The sequence below is a fragment of the Carassius auratus genome, chromosome 8, assembly GCF_003368295.1.
Source record: "Carassius auratus strain Wakin chromosome 8, ASM336829v1, whole genome shotgun sequence".
Lineage (NCBI taxonomy): Eukaryota > Metazoa > Chordata > Actinopteri > Cypriniformes > Cyprinidae > Carassius > Carassius auratus.
The window spans coordinates 22,346,445-22,363,054 of record NC_039250.1 but is presented as its reverse complement, the minus strand read 5'-3'; the positions used below and the strand labels follow the sequence as shown (position 1 = coordinate 22,363,054).

General features: G+C 36.5%; 1 protein-coding gene across 1 annotated transcript; it reads left to right on the top strand.

Annotated features, from left to right (window-relative positions):
* The first annotated feature begins 1,754 nt into the window (after positions 1-1,754).
* Positions 1,755-14,787, top strand: LOC113107666 (sterile alpha motif domain-containing protein 10). Its single transcript, XM_074559923.1, is given in 6 exon segments — positions 1,755-1,968; positions 5,243-5,424; positions 10,367-10,535; positions 12,305-12,351; positions 12,353-12,446; positions 13,128-14,787. Coding segments are annotated over 6 exon segments (528 nt in total). The 5' UTR covers positions 1,755-1,955; the 3' UTR covers positions 13,151-14,787.
* Positions 14,788-16,610: the final 1,823 nt, after the last annotated feature.

Below are 16,610 nucleotides of genomic sequence, written 5' to 3'. Positions count from 1 at the left end.
ACAACAAAATTCTCAAATACAGCAATTCAGAAAGATGAAAAGAAAATATCTCAGCACAACAGAGAAGCAAAACAGAGAGAATACTTTAGTAGATAGGGCTAATTTGCCCTCAGATTCCTTCAGCAATGCTACTTCACTTTTATACATGACTTCACTACTTAAAAGTCATAGAAGGGACAAATTTATAGTCTGCCATTTATTCATCATTTAATCCTCAATATTGGATGATATACTGTCACTATTATCATATTAACAGTGATGACAGAAATGACAGAAGGGTAAGATGGTTTAAAGTGCTGTTCAGGACCATCACTTGAAGCCTTTTTAGATGAAACCCCATGGCCCAACAAGTAGACTACTATAATGTGCAATCAAACAAACATAACATTTCAAGTTTCCCTAGTAAGTTATCTCTATTGTGTTTATTCCACATGACTAACATTTGTTATTTAAGAAGATTTTTAAAGCAAATTATCTGTGTCAAAGTATAAGGTAGCCTATAGTCTACTGATGGTAAATTCGGGTTCACCCACATACGAATTATTGAATAATTGGATTTTTGTCATTTTAACTGTACAGTGTTTTAAAGTAGTGTCTGTGTATATGGGCTTCCAACAACACACTTAAGTCTAAAAGTGCCTGAATGGTTTGAGGACTGCATGTACAGCACTAGGGGAAGTTTCTCGAAATTGACGATTTGTTTTAATTTTTTTTCTTCTGACCCGGATGTTGACGATAAACCGCGAGGGTAGGTAATTTACATGGATGACGACGCTAAACAAGTAAGTTACAGTGTAACGAAGACGCACAATAAAAAGCCCCCGTCCCATTTATTATATTTTTAAACTTTTCAATTCTAATCCGCTCCCGACTAATCTCACTTGATTGAAAAATATCCACTGACTGAACAACACTTAAATAATCTCAGAGGATGCAGATTGTTATTATGTGGGTAGCTACTGTTTACTTTATTAATTTATATTCCGACGTAGGTCTGATACTCACAGGAGGACTGTTTTGCAAACTAGCAGCAAATGTACAAACTTCTGCTCAGAACCCGTAGAGAACAGCTGAATGGAGTTTAGGCGAGGGTCTTGTTGATGATAATTTGTTGAGAGAACTGAGGTGAAATGCCTCCCTCTGGTGTTTTGTATTGCAAGAAGAAACTATCTTAGATTTAAAATAGTTGTATAAACATTAGTGTATGATATAGAGGCATTCGTGCATAATTCTAAACAATACGTCAATAAAGCCAACAACATAATGATTTTAAATTATTTTCCGAATTTTGATGAAATATTTGATGGGTCACATACATCCCCCAATGCGCATGTTGCCGTTGACATAATTACAGGCTTTGAGTTCTCCCACAGGGACGTGAGAGAGAATCATGCGACTGTTTCTCACGAAACACCCCTTTGGTGACAGATATGATGATTATAAATAACCTAATACAAGATGCTAGGGGGTTCCAGGTGAATTGCATATTTTAATTACTTTTTGAAAATATGTAGGTTTAAGAGTCAGTTTAGCAAAGCCCATTTTATATAGGCTATGTTGCGTGCCATCACATTTATTTATGATAGGCTATATAACATACCTACTTAGATGTATGTTTCATTTATCTTATTTAAGAGATCGTACATTTAAAATATATTACATGAAATATGTAATAAAGAGGCGTTTCTTCTTTACAAAATATGAAAAGCTTCATAACAGAGCTGGTAGAAGTGAACAGTGTGCGTGGGGAGTCGTCAGTGTAAGAATGAGCAGCGCGCGATCTGTGTACTTTCATATTTTACACTGTGAAGCGCGTGAGTCTATCACTACACACTGGATGTACCTGCTAAAGAAACACCTTTGAAGGCGCCCAGGGCAGAAAATGGGACACCTCAGTTCCCAACTTTAAATCTGACAGGAGTATTGTTTCTTGATGCAGAGTCTGGACTGATGACATGGCAGTAGACGGTAATTATGTGATTTAATTTTTATTCATAAGGATGATCGTAGTAGTTAGTACGTTGCAAGCTAGAGATGATTCGGTGTATCTGCTTCCCCAGAATAACATTCTCTTTTCAGTTTCCTGATTATATAATTTTGAATGTATCATATAATTTGAATTTAATATAAATGTTGTGAACTCAGTTACGCGTATTGTTGAGCACATTAGATTTTGTTTTCCAGTTATATCTGCTCAGGATAAAATAGCCTGTACCCAGTGACATAGTTGGTTTAAAAGAATTAATCGTTATCAGTCTGCTAATTAATGTGTGTTTGATGGCTTATTAATTTTTGGGTTTCAGTGTGTTCAGGGTCACAGCCTTGTATTTTGAATCAGTTCAAATGAATTTTGAATTGAGTTATTTGCTTTTAATGAAGCTACATTTTCTTAACGAAAACTCTAATTCTAATAAGCAAGCAATAATGATTTATTATTATTATTATCTATTTATTTATTTGGCTCTCCATTATGAGTATAAAATGCCAAAATAACTGGTTTATTGATATGTTGTGAAGTTTGAGTAATAATGTAATAATGGATTCTCATTGACAAAACCCTGCACACCATTCCACATCTCAACATGTCCTTGAAAACCTAAAAAAACAATCTCCTTTTCCTTACACATTCAAACCTAGAACTGTATGAAATCACAGAACACAATGAAACTGTCCTCAGTCTCTGTAGTTTTCTAGTGAACCAGTTACCTGCTGAGCAGTTTGTGTCACTACACCACTTTAATGAAGGCTTGCATATTCATTTTCGCATTCATCAGCATAGATAATGAGGCCAAACAGATCTGAGGGAGCTCCAGCTCCACATTTCTGTCTCTTTTAGTCAGTAGTAGCTCATTACTCCACACAGATGTTGTGTTTCTCTCCCTTCCCGAAGTTCAAACCCCTCATGCTGTTCGGAGATCTCTGGCACACTTGCTTGGTTTCTCACAAGAGACCACATCGTTAGTTCAGTCCAGTGGGTACAGCAGGTGAGAAAGACACCTTGGCTTGGATTTAATTATGTTTTTCAGAATGAAGAGCTGTCATGGATGATGGAGCTCTAGATAAAATATGGATTTAGAATCTTGTTTTTTTTTTTTTTGATTGACACATGCAATGAAATGGGTCACATGTGCTTGGCCATGAAGCCTGTCTGTAACCTCATATTCATGATATTCATATATAATAGTTTAAAGGAATAGTTTAACCTAAAAATTAAAGTTGTGTCATCATATGTTCGCACTCATGTATTTCTGATCTCATACCATTTTATTTCTTCTGTAGACAACAAATGGAGATATTGAGGCTGCTTTTTCATACAGTGAATGAAAATGACACAAAAAAATTGCTGTTGGTTTTGTTTGTCAAGTCTGGAGATGGTAAATATCTGGTCACCGTTTAGTTAAATTTTATGGAATAGAGCAACATGAACATTTTTCTAAATTGAGCAATTTAGTCTGTGTTTTACAGAATAAAACATTTGGCTTTCTATAGACTTTTCCATTTTCCCTTTAGTGGATCAAGAATAAGGTTTCAGGAGGATATACTGTTTCTAGATTTGGAAGCACATCTTTTTGTGCACACATAAATAGAAATAAGGGCAACATCTGTCCAGGACTAACAGGCCTTGGCGTGTTTTCACCCTCCAGCCACAGTTGTGCGACATCTCTCTAATGTCTGCTTCAGAGGCACTCTGATGAAAGACTGTGTTCATCTGTGACTCCATCCCAAATGCATTCACACAAGCAGGCATCCCCCATGCACTCTTGATGAGGACGGCCTTTGTAGCCGCCTGTGAGGCTGCAGGGGACGAGAGCAAAAGACATCCCTTTTATCTCATCCAGGCCTCCACCTTCCAACACACACACAAACTTATAGTCTCTCCCTCTCATCAACTCGTGCTTATGCACACACACACATATGGAGATATATTACCATCACACAAGCTGTCATGCACAGAGATGACTGATTGTACTCATTTGTGCTAAGACTAAGGTGGTGATTAGAAGTCTGAGGTTTTAATGAGCACACATGCACACGTCTCTGTCTTTGTTTGTTAATGCACTAGCCTCTCGCAGCGTCTGGAAGAAAATCTTCTTATGCTGCCCACTGACTCATTTACAGTCACCAGTCAAGCGAAACTGTGCTGTGCTGGTCTGCTGTACGGCTTTTAGAAATATGCACATTTTTTTCACAGTTTTACTCTCACAGTTAAATGTATGTACACTGTCTTTTTGTTTATTAAAGGGACAGTTCACCTAAAAATGAAAATTCTGTCATTTACTCACCTGCATGACTCGTCCTTTTATGGTACACAAACAAAGATATTTTGAAGATTTTTTTAAGCTGTTTTGTGTATATAATAATGAAAGTCTGTGGGGTCCAAAATGTGTAGTGATATTTTTGTATGATTTTTATTTACTGCATCAACTTGGCAACAACCTGAAATGAAACATTTAATAAATTAATAAAACATAATAATTTTTATGGTTTTATTTATTTCTAGTTTAATAAATAACCCTGCCAAAAACAACACTGAAGCATTTTTCAATATGTCTTCTTTTGTGATCCACAAAAGAACCAAAGTCAACTATTCCTTTAAAGCATATTTTGTACCAGGAAGATCTTAGCAGGCGTCTTTATTAATTATATTTTCTGTTAACTGTTTCATGAATTGCAAATGCTAGTTTTGTCGAGCTCAGCAAGAACTAATGTTTTTGAGGCGTTCGGTATTTAACAGCACTTAAAGTTTTCCTTCCTGGAAATCTGGAGCCTCATATGCTTTTTCATTAGATTACCCCACGGGCTACCAATGCTCTGGTTTTTTATCACCCTCTGACATGCTAATGCATAATTTTCCTATTAACTTTGCTGACTAGCGTCTTTAGGTATTATTCTGGGAAGAATCCAAGCCACCCAGTCAGCCACAGCAGATGTGGGTCATTCAAACATTTCTTATTTGCTTTTACTGAAGCCTAAACCTAAAACTCTTCTCCTAACCACCAAAACCCTAATGACAAACACAGTCCTCAAATTGACCGGTAACCACAGCATTGTTGCTGGACATAAACACTAAATCACCTACAAGACACTAGTTATTCTAATGACAGGTTGCTGACTGAAAAAGAACAGTGCTGCTGCACATCTCTGAGTCTTTCTGAAGAGGGAAGTGAGAATGTAAGAAAGAATGATGGAATTTGTGTTTAAGTGAATGAATAAATGTCGAATTTCTCTTTTTCTGTCGCAGCGGCCTCCAGCTTCACTTTCTGTCGTCCTGCGGTGGAGTACAGGGCTCTTCCAGAGGACTTTAAGTACCAGCTGAGTCGTTGTGCAGGTGGAAACCTCACCTGGCATGAAGGGCAGAGCCGCAAAACAGCTGGTGGCCGAACGGTCAAACTTCTCCAACAGCCTGGAACCGAAGGACTGCAGGTGAGACCAAGAAGGAAATCTTTAATCAAACATCTTACTCATACATGAACCCTTTTCACATGATAGTTGGGGCAGCTTCTATACTGGTGAACAGTAGAGTAAGAAATATATAGTTTTTTTAATTCCCCCCAAAAATCAGCTTTCCTAATGTATATGCAATTTGATTGTATAGCTTAGTGTTATAAGTGTACATTACATTTTTTAAGAATGAAAATACCAAAAACTTTTATATTTTCTAAATGTATGACTTTAATAACTGTGGAAACACGCATTTTGTCTTATTATCAGAGCTGGTGGTTTAAAAGTCTCATTGAGCATGAGAAAGAATAGCATTCCTCTTCTTCAGATTAAATAATAAAGATGAGTACAAAGCCAAGTGGTTTTTATGAATGCCCTGTATACATAAATGATCATCATTTTGTATGATCTCATTAACATGACTTGAATATAAAAACCCAATCTTTTTCAAGCTCTTGCTAGTGCACTTTCAGATGTTGTTGAAACTGACCTCAAGAGCACACTGAGAAAGACTCAGAAATGTAGCTAGTTGATCACCATATTCTTATATCATATGAAAGGATAAGTAGATAATTTAGTAACTTCACTATTTGCAGTGCAAATTTATGTGACCGATGTGGAAACCCACAAAGTAGGTAACTATAGTTATTATCCAGTAGAGCTAATGCCATGACAGCTTTCAGTTATTCCCTACCTCATCATTTGAGACTTTGTGTGCTTATATAATGTATGTATCGCTGTCCTGCATTATTAATACTGGAAAATTTCTCGCCTTTCAGAAATGCACTTGTATGAAAACCTGTGCATTAAAAAAGGTGGAGGAGGGGGGTCTGGCAACAAAATGCTTCGTTTCTCTCTCCATCTTTCCATCCATCTAAAAGTGTGTCATTTGTAGAGAATGAATAAGATGCTGTTAGGCCAGCGGGTAGAGAAGATAGAGACCACTCTCTACAAAATGGCTTTAAAAAGCCTTGTGGGCCTCAGGTCATATGGGCACTGCTGATTTGAGCACTGCAAGCAAAGATATGGGAAGTAATGTGTGTTTTTAACTTCATTTGATCTTCTGCATTAGCATATTAACGAAGCAAGGGCCTCTAGTCAGGTCTGCAGAGCTTTGTGGGTCAGAGTCAGTCTCGCCCACGCAATTAGACTCCTCTTAGATTTCACGACAGGTTTGAACATACTAATTAGACTCAAACCCGATTTTGTTAAAGTGAGATAGATAATATTATCTGTTCTGCCTTTAATTAATAGTATTCAAAAGTAATTACTTGAGGCAAATCCACTGTTCTGTTGTCATTTCCATTTTCTTTTCCATTTCTCTTTTTCTAGTGCTAAATTCGTTTTTTTTTTTCATCTCCCCAGTGAAATTAGCAGAGGTGCTGTTCATTTGGAAATGTTGTTTAGTGGATTAAATATGAGCGTTTAAACAATTTAGCTAAATTAAAATGTACACATAAAACACATTAGAGAGGTGCTGCCATTCTCTGAAAAGTTTTGCACATAGTATAATATATTTTTTATATATTATAATAAATAAATACTTTGGGGTCAGTGCGTTTTTAAAATATACTTTGGGGTCACTCCTCAAACAGCGTTTCAATATGCTGATTTGGTGCTCAAGTAACAGTTCTTATTACTATCAAAATTGAAAACGGTTGTGCTGCTTAATATTTTTGTGGAAAACCTGATACATATAATCAAAGATCAAAAGTACATCATCCATATATTATTATGTATTATTATTTTAGAATGGATAAAAATGTTTCATCTAATTTTATTGTCTCGTCAGATTTATTTCAAGTCTCAGACACCAGTTTCTATAACATTCACAAATCTTGCTTTCGGCCAGAGTAATTAGAAGAGGAACACCAGACTTAAGGTGAATCTTCTGAACTTGGGTTTAAATTTGTTGCATTTTGCTGAACCGAGTGTGAAGGTTCAGACTGTTTGCCTTTGATTTTCCAAAAAGTGAATTCATTATCAAAAGCTTGGCGTGATCAGACATCCATGTTAATTTATTCCTCATGAAAAAACCAAACAGGAGCTGATGAGATCCTAACTAACCTCTGCACTTTTTTGGCCTTAATTTAAACCATCATTAATGAATGGTGAACCTTGTTAGCCTCTTCCAACAGTGACAGGAGAGATAAACAGCTCTGTTTTATCCCTTCCCCTAATGGCTTCATACACAAATCCTTTGTTCAGCCCTGCTACACTTGTTAGTTTTCTTCTCAACAATGCAGGTTTGTGTATCTCAGTACATGAAAGACTCACTGACATCTCACCACACAGTGTGCTCTTCCCTGAAAAAAATGAGCGAACAAAGAAGAAAAGAAAATAGAAAACGTCACTTTTATCACAAATCTTTTTTCCATGTCATCAGCGCTGTTGTGATTATCTATAAACTTTGCCAAGAAGCACCACTTTCCACAGACATGACATCGCAGAATGATCAAAGAAGAAATAAGGAACTCAAGTGCCTGTTGACTAATTGTAGTCAAAAATGTGACTGTTATGAATGCATTTGTGTACTGGGGGCCATTTTTGATGGTTAGGGTGTGTATCTTCTCATTATTGTGCTCACACTGATCCTCTAGGGTCTGTGTGAATGGAACTCATACTGTAAATAATTCATGTTTTACATTTAAGTGGTGTGAATTCCTTTCTCGCTAACATATTCTGTAAAGTATAGACTCTCTCTATAGCATTGCCTAGTAAGAAGGATTGCATCAGCTTGTCTCCATTGTATGTCAGAGAGCATTTCAAGAGAGTATCTCGAATAATAGGCATTAAAATAGGGGAAGTTTGAAAGCTGCTTAGTCAGATCTATTGTAAGCCACAAACAAGGTACTTAAAAAGATGTAAATGCACTCACTGACATGCCTGAAAATCTCATCTACGAGTGCTTAAAGGAATAGTTTCCCCAAAAATTTAATCTGCTGAAGATTTACTGACCCTCAGGCCATGCAAGATGTAGATGAGTTTGTTTCTTTATCATTACATCACATACTTCCCAGTGGATACTATGTAGTAAATGGGTGCCGTCAGAATAAGAGCCCAAACAGCTGATGAAAACATCACAATAATCCACAAGTAGTTGACATGACTCCAGTCCATCAATTAATTTCTTGTGAAGCACACAGCTGTGTGTTTAATAAACAGATTCGTCATTAAGCATTTAAACCCTCATTCTGACGGCACCCATTCACTGCAGAGGATCAGTTGGGGAGCAAGGACTGTAATCTGCTCTGGTAAAGAAACATACTCATCTAAATCTTGGATTTCTGAAGGGTGAGCACATTACATTATTCATTTTTGGCCTAACTATAATTTTAAGAGGGGTTCTACAGCCATAGAGAGACTGCAGTGTTCTAATGCCCTACAAAGACAGTTGTTGGAGAGATGTGCATCCTGCCCAGGACCAGATGAGTGGAACAGTCACTTACTCTGCCTTTATGTGTGCATGCATGCATGTATACATGTATGTTCACATGCAAGAATGTATGTGTGCAATTTCCAGCAGTTGCAGAAGAAAAAAATCCCCACTGCACTCAAGGGCAAACACAGCAAGGGCATAAAGTAGAAAGTTGCCTGAGGGAGAAAGAGAGAGAGAGCAGTAGAGATGGGGCAAAAACTGTGAAGGAGAAAGAAAATTGAAGATGAACTTGAGGGATGGGGTACAGATGGCGGCAAATGGCTTAGAAAAACAAAACAAATAGAGGGAGAAGTGAGAAAATAGAGGGCTGTGATTTTCTGAGGATAAATGACTGTTAATGAAATGGAACACTAAGGAAAAGGAAGAAAATATGCAAAACACAGGGAATGAAAGTATTTGTGAAACAAGTCGCCAGAATTTATGGCAACCTACCACATTAGAAAATAGTCAAATATAATATAGAAATATTATAAAATGCATTTATTATTGAATGTAATAAAGTGAAGTTTGATTGTACATCAATGGACAAAGGCACATTATACTTATTAGTTGCACATTGCATTGTTTTTCATTTATCCATGGGCCCACCACCCTCCATTTTGGAGTTTTTTTATGTTTAATGTTTTTGAAAAAAGTTGTTAGTTGTGCCGCTTAGCTTTTTTTTTTTTTTTTTTTTAGGATTCTTTAAAGAATATAAAGCATTTATTTGAAATAAAAACCTTCTGTAATTCACAAATGTCTTTACTGTCACTTCTGATCAATTGGGTGCACCCAAACAAAATTATTTCCTTTCAAATCAAATTTGACTCACCCCAAACTTCTGAACTGTAGTGTAAATATTCGTAATGCTTCTTTGGTGTCACAGTAAACAAACATCATAACATTGTATATCACAGATGCATTAAACTCAGTTTCATTAGCTCTCATAAACATTCAGTAGATCTAAATGGGGATGATTTTCTGGAATTATCTTTGCGGGATGATTTTGTATAATTAGTTTGTGAGCATATGGAAGTGTGTGATGAAGGTCAAGCGGGTGTTATTGTGGCTCATGTCACTAGCTCAGCCATTGTAACGAATGCTAATCATTCTAGAATAGCCTTCATTTATACAGCTCGATGTGCAGAATCATGGCCGTGTCCGTTAGGCAGCCAATCAGATGGCTGTGGAAGATGAAAACATCCATCTCAATCACTGCCGGTGCATGACATGGAACACAGTTATTTAAACAAAAATTATATTTCCCAGAGGACTTGGCAGAAAGGAGAGCTGTTTATCTGTTAATATACTTCTTTTATTGCGCAAGAGATTGATTTCAGATTAGTAGTGCTATAAAAAGTTGGGCATTCATGCGTGGTCGGACTCCAGAAGGACGGATGCTATTCAGTCACATTTTGAGATTTGTGTTTCAATACCGCTTCTCTGTGAAATGCATATTTAAATTAGTTTCCCTGTCTCTCTCTTCCCCATTTCTTTGTATTTCAGTTACGTTCAGGTGAATCGTGCTCTGTTTACCACACCAGCCCAACCTTGCCGTGTCTCTCCAGGCCAGTGGTTTTGTGGTCTCAGCAGGATGTTTGCAGATGGCTGAAGAAACACTGTCCACACAACTACTTGACCTACGTTGAAGCCTTCTCCCACCATGCCATTACAGGTGTGTTATCCAGCATAAAATAACAACAACAACACCTATTATTGTTTATTATTATATATATATACCTATGTGATTTAAACATGTTAGCCATTATTCATAAGAAAATCGCATTCTGAAATCTCACAGTGACCCTGCATAAAATCACCTTTTAAAAATTATTGCATACTCAGCAGTTATAGACCAATCCCTTGACTCCAGCTCATCTACTATATCTCATCTGGTATGACAGAAGCATTAACCTTTTAGCTGAAGGTCAGCCAACCTGTGCTCATCCAGTTTTCCAAAAATATATCTCTTGTCAAAGAACTGGTTCTATTTCATTCTCAATCCCTGTTTTTATAGTGCTTAGTCTTTCATGCTTTCATTTTCTAGAAAATGTAGTTTTTAGTACTTGCACTGAATCCTCAAAAGTATGAAATTGGACATCTGCTATCTACACTCATAGACACTTTTAAAGCCATTTATCTGAGACATGTATCATTTTCCTTCATGATGCATGAACATGTACAGTCCCAAAGCCTTCATTAGCTATTTGCCTGAGCTGTGAAAGACAAGTTACAAATGTATCAATTTCAAGCCTTTAAGTGCCAATGAATATATAATTTTATAGAATAACATTAGTGATATACAGCACAGTTCAAAAGTTTAGGGTCAGTATATTTATATAAAAAATAGTAATAATACATTCATTCAGCAAGGTGCATTCATTTAATCAAAAGTGGCAGTAAAGTCTTGCACTGTGACAAAAAATAAAAATTCTGTTCTTTTTAACTTTCTATCCATTAAATAATTCTGGAAATTTTTCCAAATGGTTTCCACAAAAATATTAAGCAGCACAACTTTGATAATAATAATTAATGAAATTATAATAATCAATATATAATACTAAAAATTTATTGAGCACCAAATCAGCGAATTAGAATGATTTCTAATGGATCACTGAAGACATTTGTAGTAATATTTTACAATATTATAATTTCAGAAAAATTACATTTTACTGATCACAAACATTTGAATGGTAGTGTATTTTTTTTTTTGCCAAAAAAATAAAGTTTATATAATAATTGAGTACTTTTTTTGGCAATCAATGGGGAAATCTGCAGCCAGTTGTAATTTTTTTGAAGCTAGGACTCACTGGCCATACTGATATCCTGAATTACTATTTTACCATGTTTTTCTTGGGTTTGAAGCATTATAGTGTGAATATGCGACTCATGTGTGAGCATATCACAGGGTCCCACTCACACACTGGCACACAGACCACTGCTTCTCCCACTCACTCCTTGAGTGCGCTCTTGCTCTCTAGGGATCAGTGTGGCTTCCCGTCCTCCACAAATCCTCTCTTTTCATTCAGTGGACACAAAGCATTAAGATCACAGACACACTGGGTGAGATCCATAGAAAAGTAAATTGAGAGAAAAGGAATATAGAGATTTCAAAAACAGGTGCAGTGTTTTTTCTGCATGGCTGTGGACTGAAGTGTTTAGAGTCACAGCAAGAGAGGCTCAGTTGGAAATAAAGTGGGAAATGAACCCGGGGCGGCCTGTGCCCTCAGGCAGCGGTTCCACACAGCATGTTACCATAGTCACACATGCAAAGATCACTGGGAACACGGAGATAATAACCTTAGGGGGATTTGCTATGCTGTAACTTGTTTATAGCTGCAAGCAAAACTGTGCATACATAATGCAGAGGCTACAGAGCTTGTGTTTCCAAAGAGCTCATGTTTAGTGAAACTGTCTTTCTCTCTGTCGCTTTGTCTTTGACAGGTCGTGCTCTCCTGAGATTGAATGGTGAGAAGTTAGAGCGGATGGGTTTTGGTTCAGGAGACTCTGAGACAAGAGCTTCTCCAGCAGGTTCTGCAACTACAAGTACAAGAGGAAGGGCGCAACTTACAGCTGCTGAGCAGAGGTGTGTGTGTGTGTGTGTGAATAAAGAGAAAAATGAGGAAGAAATATTCTGCAGCAGGTGGCATGACCTAAAAGCAATAATGTGAGCATAATGGAAAATGAAAGTTGTGGCGGATTGGTGAATCTGTGCCTATTCATCTCTCCCTAGCAGCTTTATTTTATGCTTTAGTGCAGGGGGGTTTACATTTTGTGATGGCAGAGATGCCCAAATACGTTGATCTTCTTGCAAGGACACCCTTTCCAACAATATAAGTCAAAAAAGTGATTAAATTAAATAATATTTAGGAAGCATTTACATCTTTTTCTACTCACTATTAGAGTTATGTCGGATGAATAAACCTGAAGAAGTATGAACAAAAATCAAGAAATTAATGAACGAATTAACATTTGTGAATTTTATGAACAGTCAGTACTAGTGACAAATATAAATTTGCTTGTTTATAGTCCCATAGTGGTTAAAAACCCAAATCCATAAAACTACCCAAAAACTGTCTCCTCAATTTCAATGTCCAGCATATACTGTAGCACTTAAATATATGTGTTCGATGTCCAGCATATACTGTAACACTTAAATATGTGTGTAGGTTACCACTGGAGAACTATTCTGAGACATTTTACATTCATTCACTCATTCATGCTTTTTCTCTTCCCCTCATCTCTCGCTTTCCCTCTGTTTTTCCAGGGCTCTCTGGAAACCTGTCATAACTTCAACCGTGCGTGGGGCAGTTCTACCAGACTGACTGCACTCTGAAGAGACATCAGTGGGTCTGGTCAGACTGAGGCCAGAGACATTTGACTGGAGCTGTCATGGACTGGGACACAGGGACAGGTTTCAGTTATACAGCTCAACCTTCACATTCTCACTAAGCTTAAAGAAAACTCATACCAGATGAGACCTACAAAAGGAGCTTTCATGTGCACTCACGATTTATCTACCCCAAATCTACTTTGTAATGGAAACATAAAATGCAGAGGAATCTCGAATCTTCATAACTGATAAAGGAGGACCCAGCTGGCTGTACCAACGCTCCACGGATTTAGTAAAAAGTCAGATCCACTTTAAAGTCTGCAAGACCTTCTACTATGATGTCTGGTATTACTGACAGAACTTGCTATATTATGAACTTTGCCCACAGAAACAGGCTTGCTAACTATTTTCTGCTGGAATGTGACCTTGCCAGACGTGCCCTCAAACGTGCCCGTCAAGATAGTGGTACTACGTAAGCAAAATGTATCCGGTTCCTGCAGGTGTTCCTGGAATCATTTGATGTTAGAGTTAAACCTAAATCATTTAAACCTGCATTTGTACTGTGAACCCAACTGGACAGCCTGTTTTAGTGGGTTGTATTTTTTCTTCTGAAAACTTAAAAGTTTCTTTTTATCTTCAGATGATTCTGTTCTAGGAACGAAAAGATAAAAAAAACGAGTTCCCCATGTGACAATGACGGCAGCATTTACAGTGAAATGATAAGTATCTTTGGTCACAAAAGGCTGTGTTTATGTTGTGTAAATTACAAAGCTCTGGAAGTCTCTGAGAACTGCAGATGACAGATGTAAAACAATGACGAGCTGCATTGTTGCCTAAAAAAGACTCAAGTGTGGACCTGCCCAAAAGGCTGTTAAAAAAACCCACATCAAAACATCAAGATGGTACAGTGTGACAACCTGAAAGTGTTTTTGGACACGCAAAACGGCGTAAATGTGTTATTTTGTGTAGACTTTGATTTCAAGTAATGACAGGATTCTGAGTTCTAGTGTTGTGACACCATGACTCAGCTTATGATATATTAGATTTGATTATAAATTTCCTGTCAAGGTTAGGCAGAAACATTCTTAATACCGTGTGAAGTGCATTGGCATTTAAGTTACTTTACAGGCAACTGTTTTCTACTGAAAGAGGCTAAACTAGTTTAAGCATTATCTACTTTGTGAAAAGCAAACTCATTTGCCATTTTAAAAATAGGCATTTTTTTGTTTTTAAGTCAAAGTTCGGATTACACAGTTTGCTTTTACCTTAGGGCAGTGCTGTTCATCTTAAATCTGCATTGTACATTCCAGAACGCACTGTCACATTTTTACATGACACCCTTTACCGAAAGAAACATTTGCATTTTGTCATGGTCTTCAGACCTACAGTTAAAAGACTGTTCTAACTGATCATAAAAGTTATATATTAAACTGTTATAAATTAATCATGCATATTTGTGTATTTGACATTTGACAATTTACATTTAAATGATTATTTCTGAACATATTATATATGATAAGTTGTTTGTGATTGTTATGAAGCAACATTTTATTTTTTTTTCATTTTATTTTATTCTTTTTGTGTGTATGAGTATGTTTGTGATATGGGAATTAGTTCAGAGATAACAAGCTAGTTTGTGAACTTTTCATTTAAAATAAAGTAAGCCTGCACAACTTGCACACATTTTTTAGAGAGAATTTTTAAAGAGATTTCTTTCTGTGAAATTATTAGTTTTATTTAAGTCATTCCTACAAAGCCTTTTGAGCTTTGAAACTAAAAAAAACAAACAAACAAAAAAAATTTATGTTTCATCATAAATTAGGCTAGTTTAAACAGTTTATGCGCTTAGCCTATACTTAAATATTATTTACAAAACAAAACTTCTAAACTTGTGAAACTTGGACTACAACAATTTTGGAGAACTGACCTAGGCTGATGCTGACCACATGAATTACTAAACTTTTACATCTACAAGAGTGGACCTGTTGTGAAGTAGCCTTCCAGGTTTGCCTATAAGTGATGTCATGACATACAGGTACAGTTTGAGACTAACAATATAAAACATTAATTATTTTCAACGAGTAAATTAAAACACACATTCAAGCCATTTTTTTTTCAGAGAAAATTTAAAAAGATACAGTCGATAGGGTCTTTAAGGCACTGAATTATAAGAATGGCACACAGAGCGTGCCCAAACTACATTTCCCACAATGCTTTTCTCGACGTATTAACAGCTTACTGTTGAGTCCCGCTTCATAGCTAGTCGGATCGCAGTGGAGAGTTTTGTGTGAGATGGAGTGCAGGAGGAAAAACTCAAGCCGGTCGAACAGGTATCACAATACAGCTGTCTGCGATCCACCCTTTACTCTACAAACATATAGATATAAATTATAGGGAAAGTGTCAATGCGTTTTACGCAGGTGCACTTCTCCCTGACCTTGCTATCCGTAGACCCACACCGAGCCAATTAATTATTTTTTGCCACGGTATGGTACGGTTATTCATACTATGGATACAATGTTTCATCGTTATGATGATGAAAGATAATTAATCATAATAAGAACATAAATCTGCATTGCGTTAGTTAACCCCCTTCTTTCCCTCCTGCCCCAGTTTCAGCAGGCGGCTGCTGCGCGCTAATGACGCGTTATTATTATAATGAACTATAGACTGAGGTCTCCCTCCTGACACGACATGTGTTCCCATTAGTGCACCGTGGAGAGATCACATCCTAAGTGAACCCCAACCGAGAGTCGACCTTTGAGATGTGATTTAATTAACTCGTGCATTTAAAATATTGTGCTTTATAATAATTATTTAATACCAGGTGGTATGACCTATATTTTAATTTAACACATACTTTCTTTTTGTAAAATCTATAGTCTACATTATTATAGTTTTAGAATTCAGGTGGGGAGGCCAGCTCAGATTAAGAACACTTGGAAAACAGTGAAGTCAACATTTAGTATAACACACTACAACCTTTGATTTAAAATATTTTCTTGAAGTAGGCCTACACTGTGAGATTTTAAGTTCTCTATTTAAGTCATTTAACAACAAATTTGCATTGTAATACTTTAACAGCACATGTTAATTCATGCTCACATGGAATCTAATTAAAATGCATTGTTTTATATTTTTTTAGTAAACCTCTTATTTTGATTGTTTTTATTTTAAAATACATTTTAAATTATAATTAATTATTAGCTTTTCATCAACTCATAAGACCCATGTAGCACCCTCACGAAGCCCAGGGTTTTGTGATCCCAAGTTTGGGAACCCTATAGCATATAAAAAAGCCACAAAAAGCATTATTTATTAATTTTTTGTTCTAAGTAAAATATGTATGCAATCTCAATCTTTCAGGAAGAAAGGTACTGTAGTGAAATATGATTTCAAATAAAATTATTGCTATAC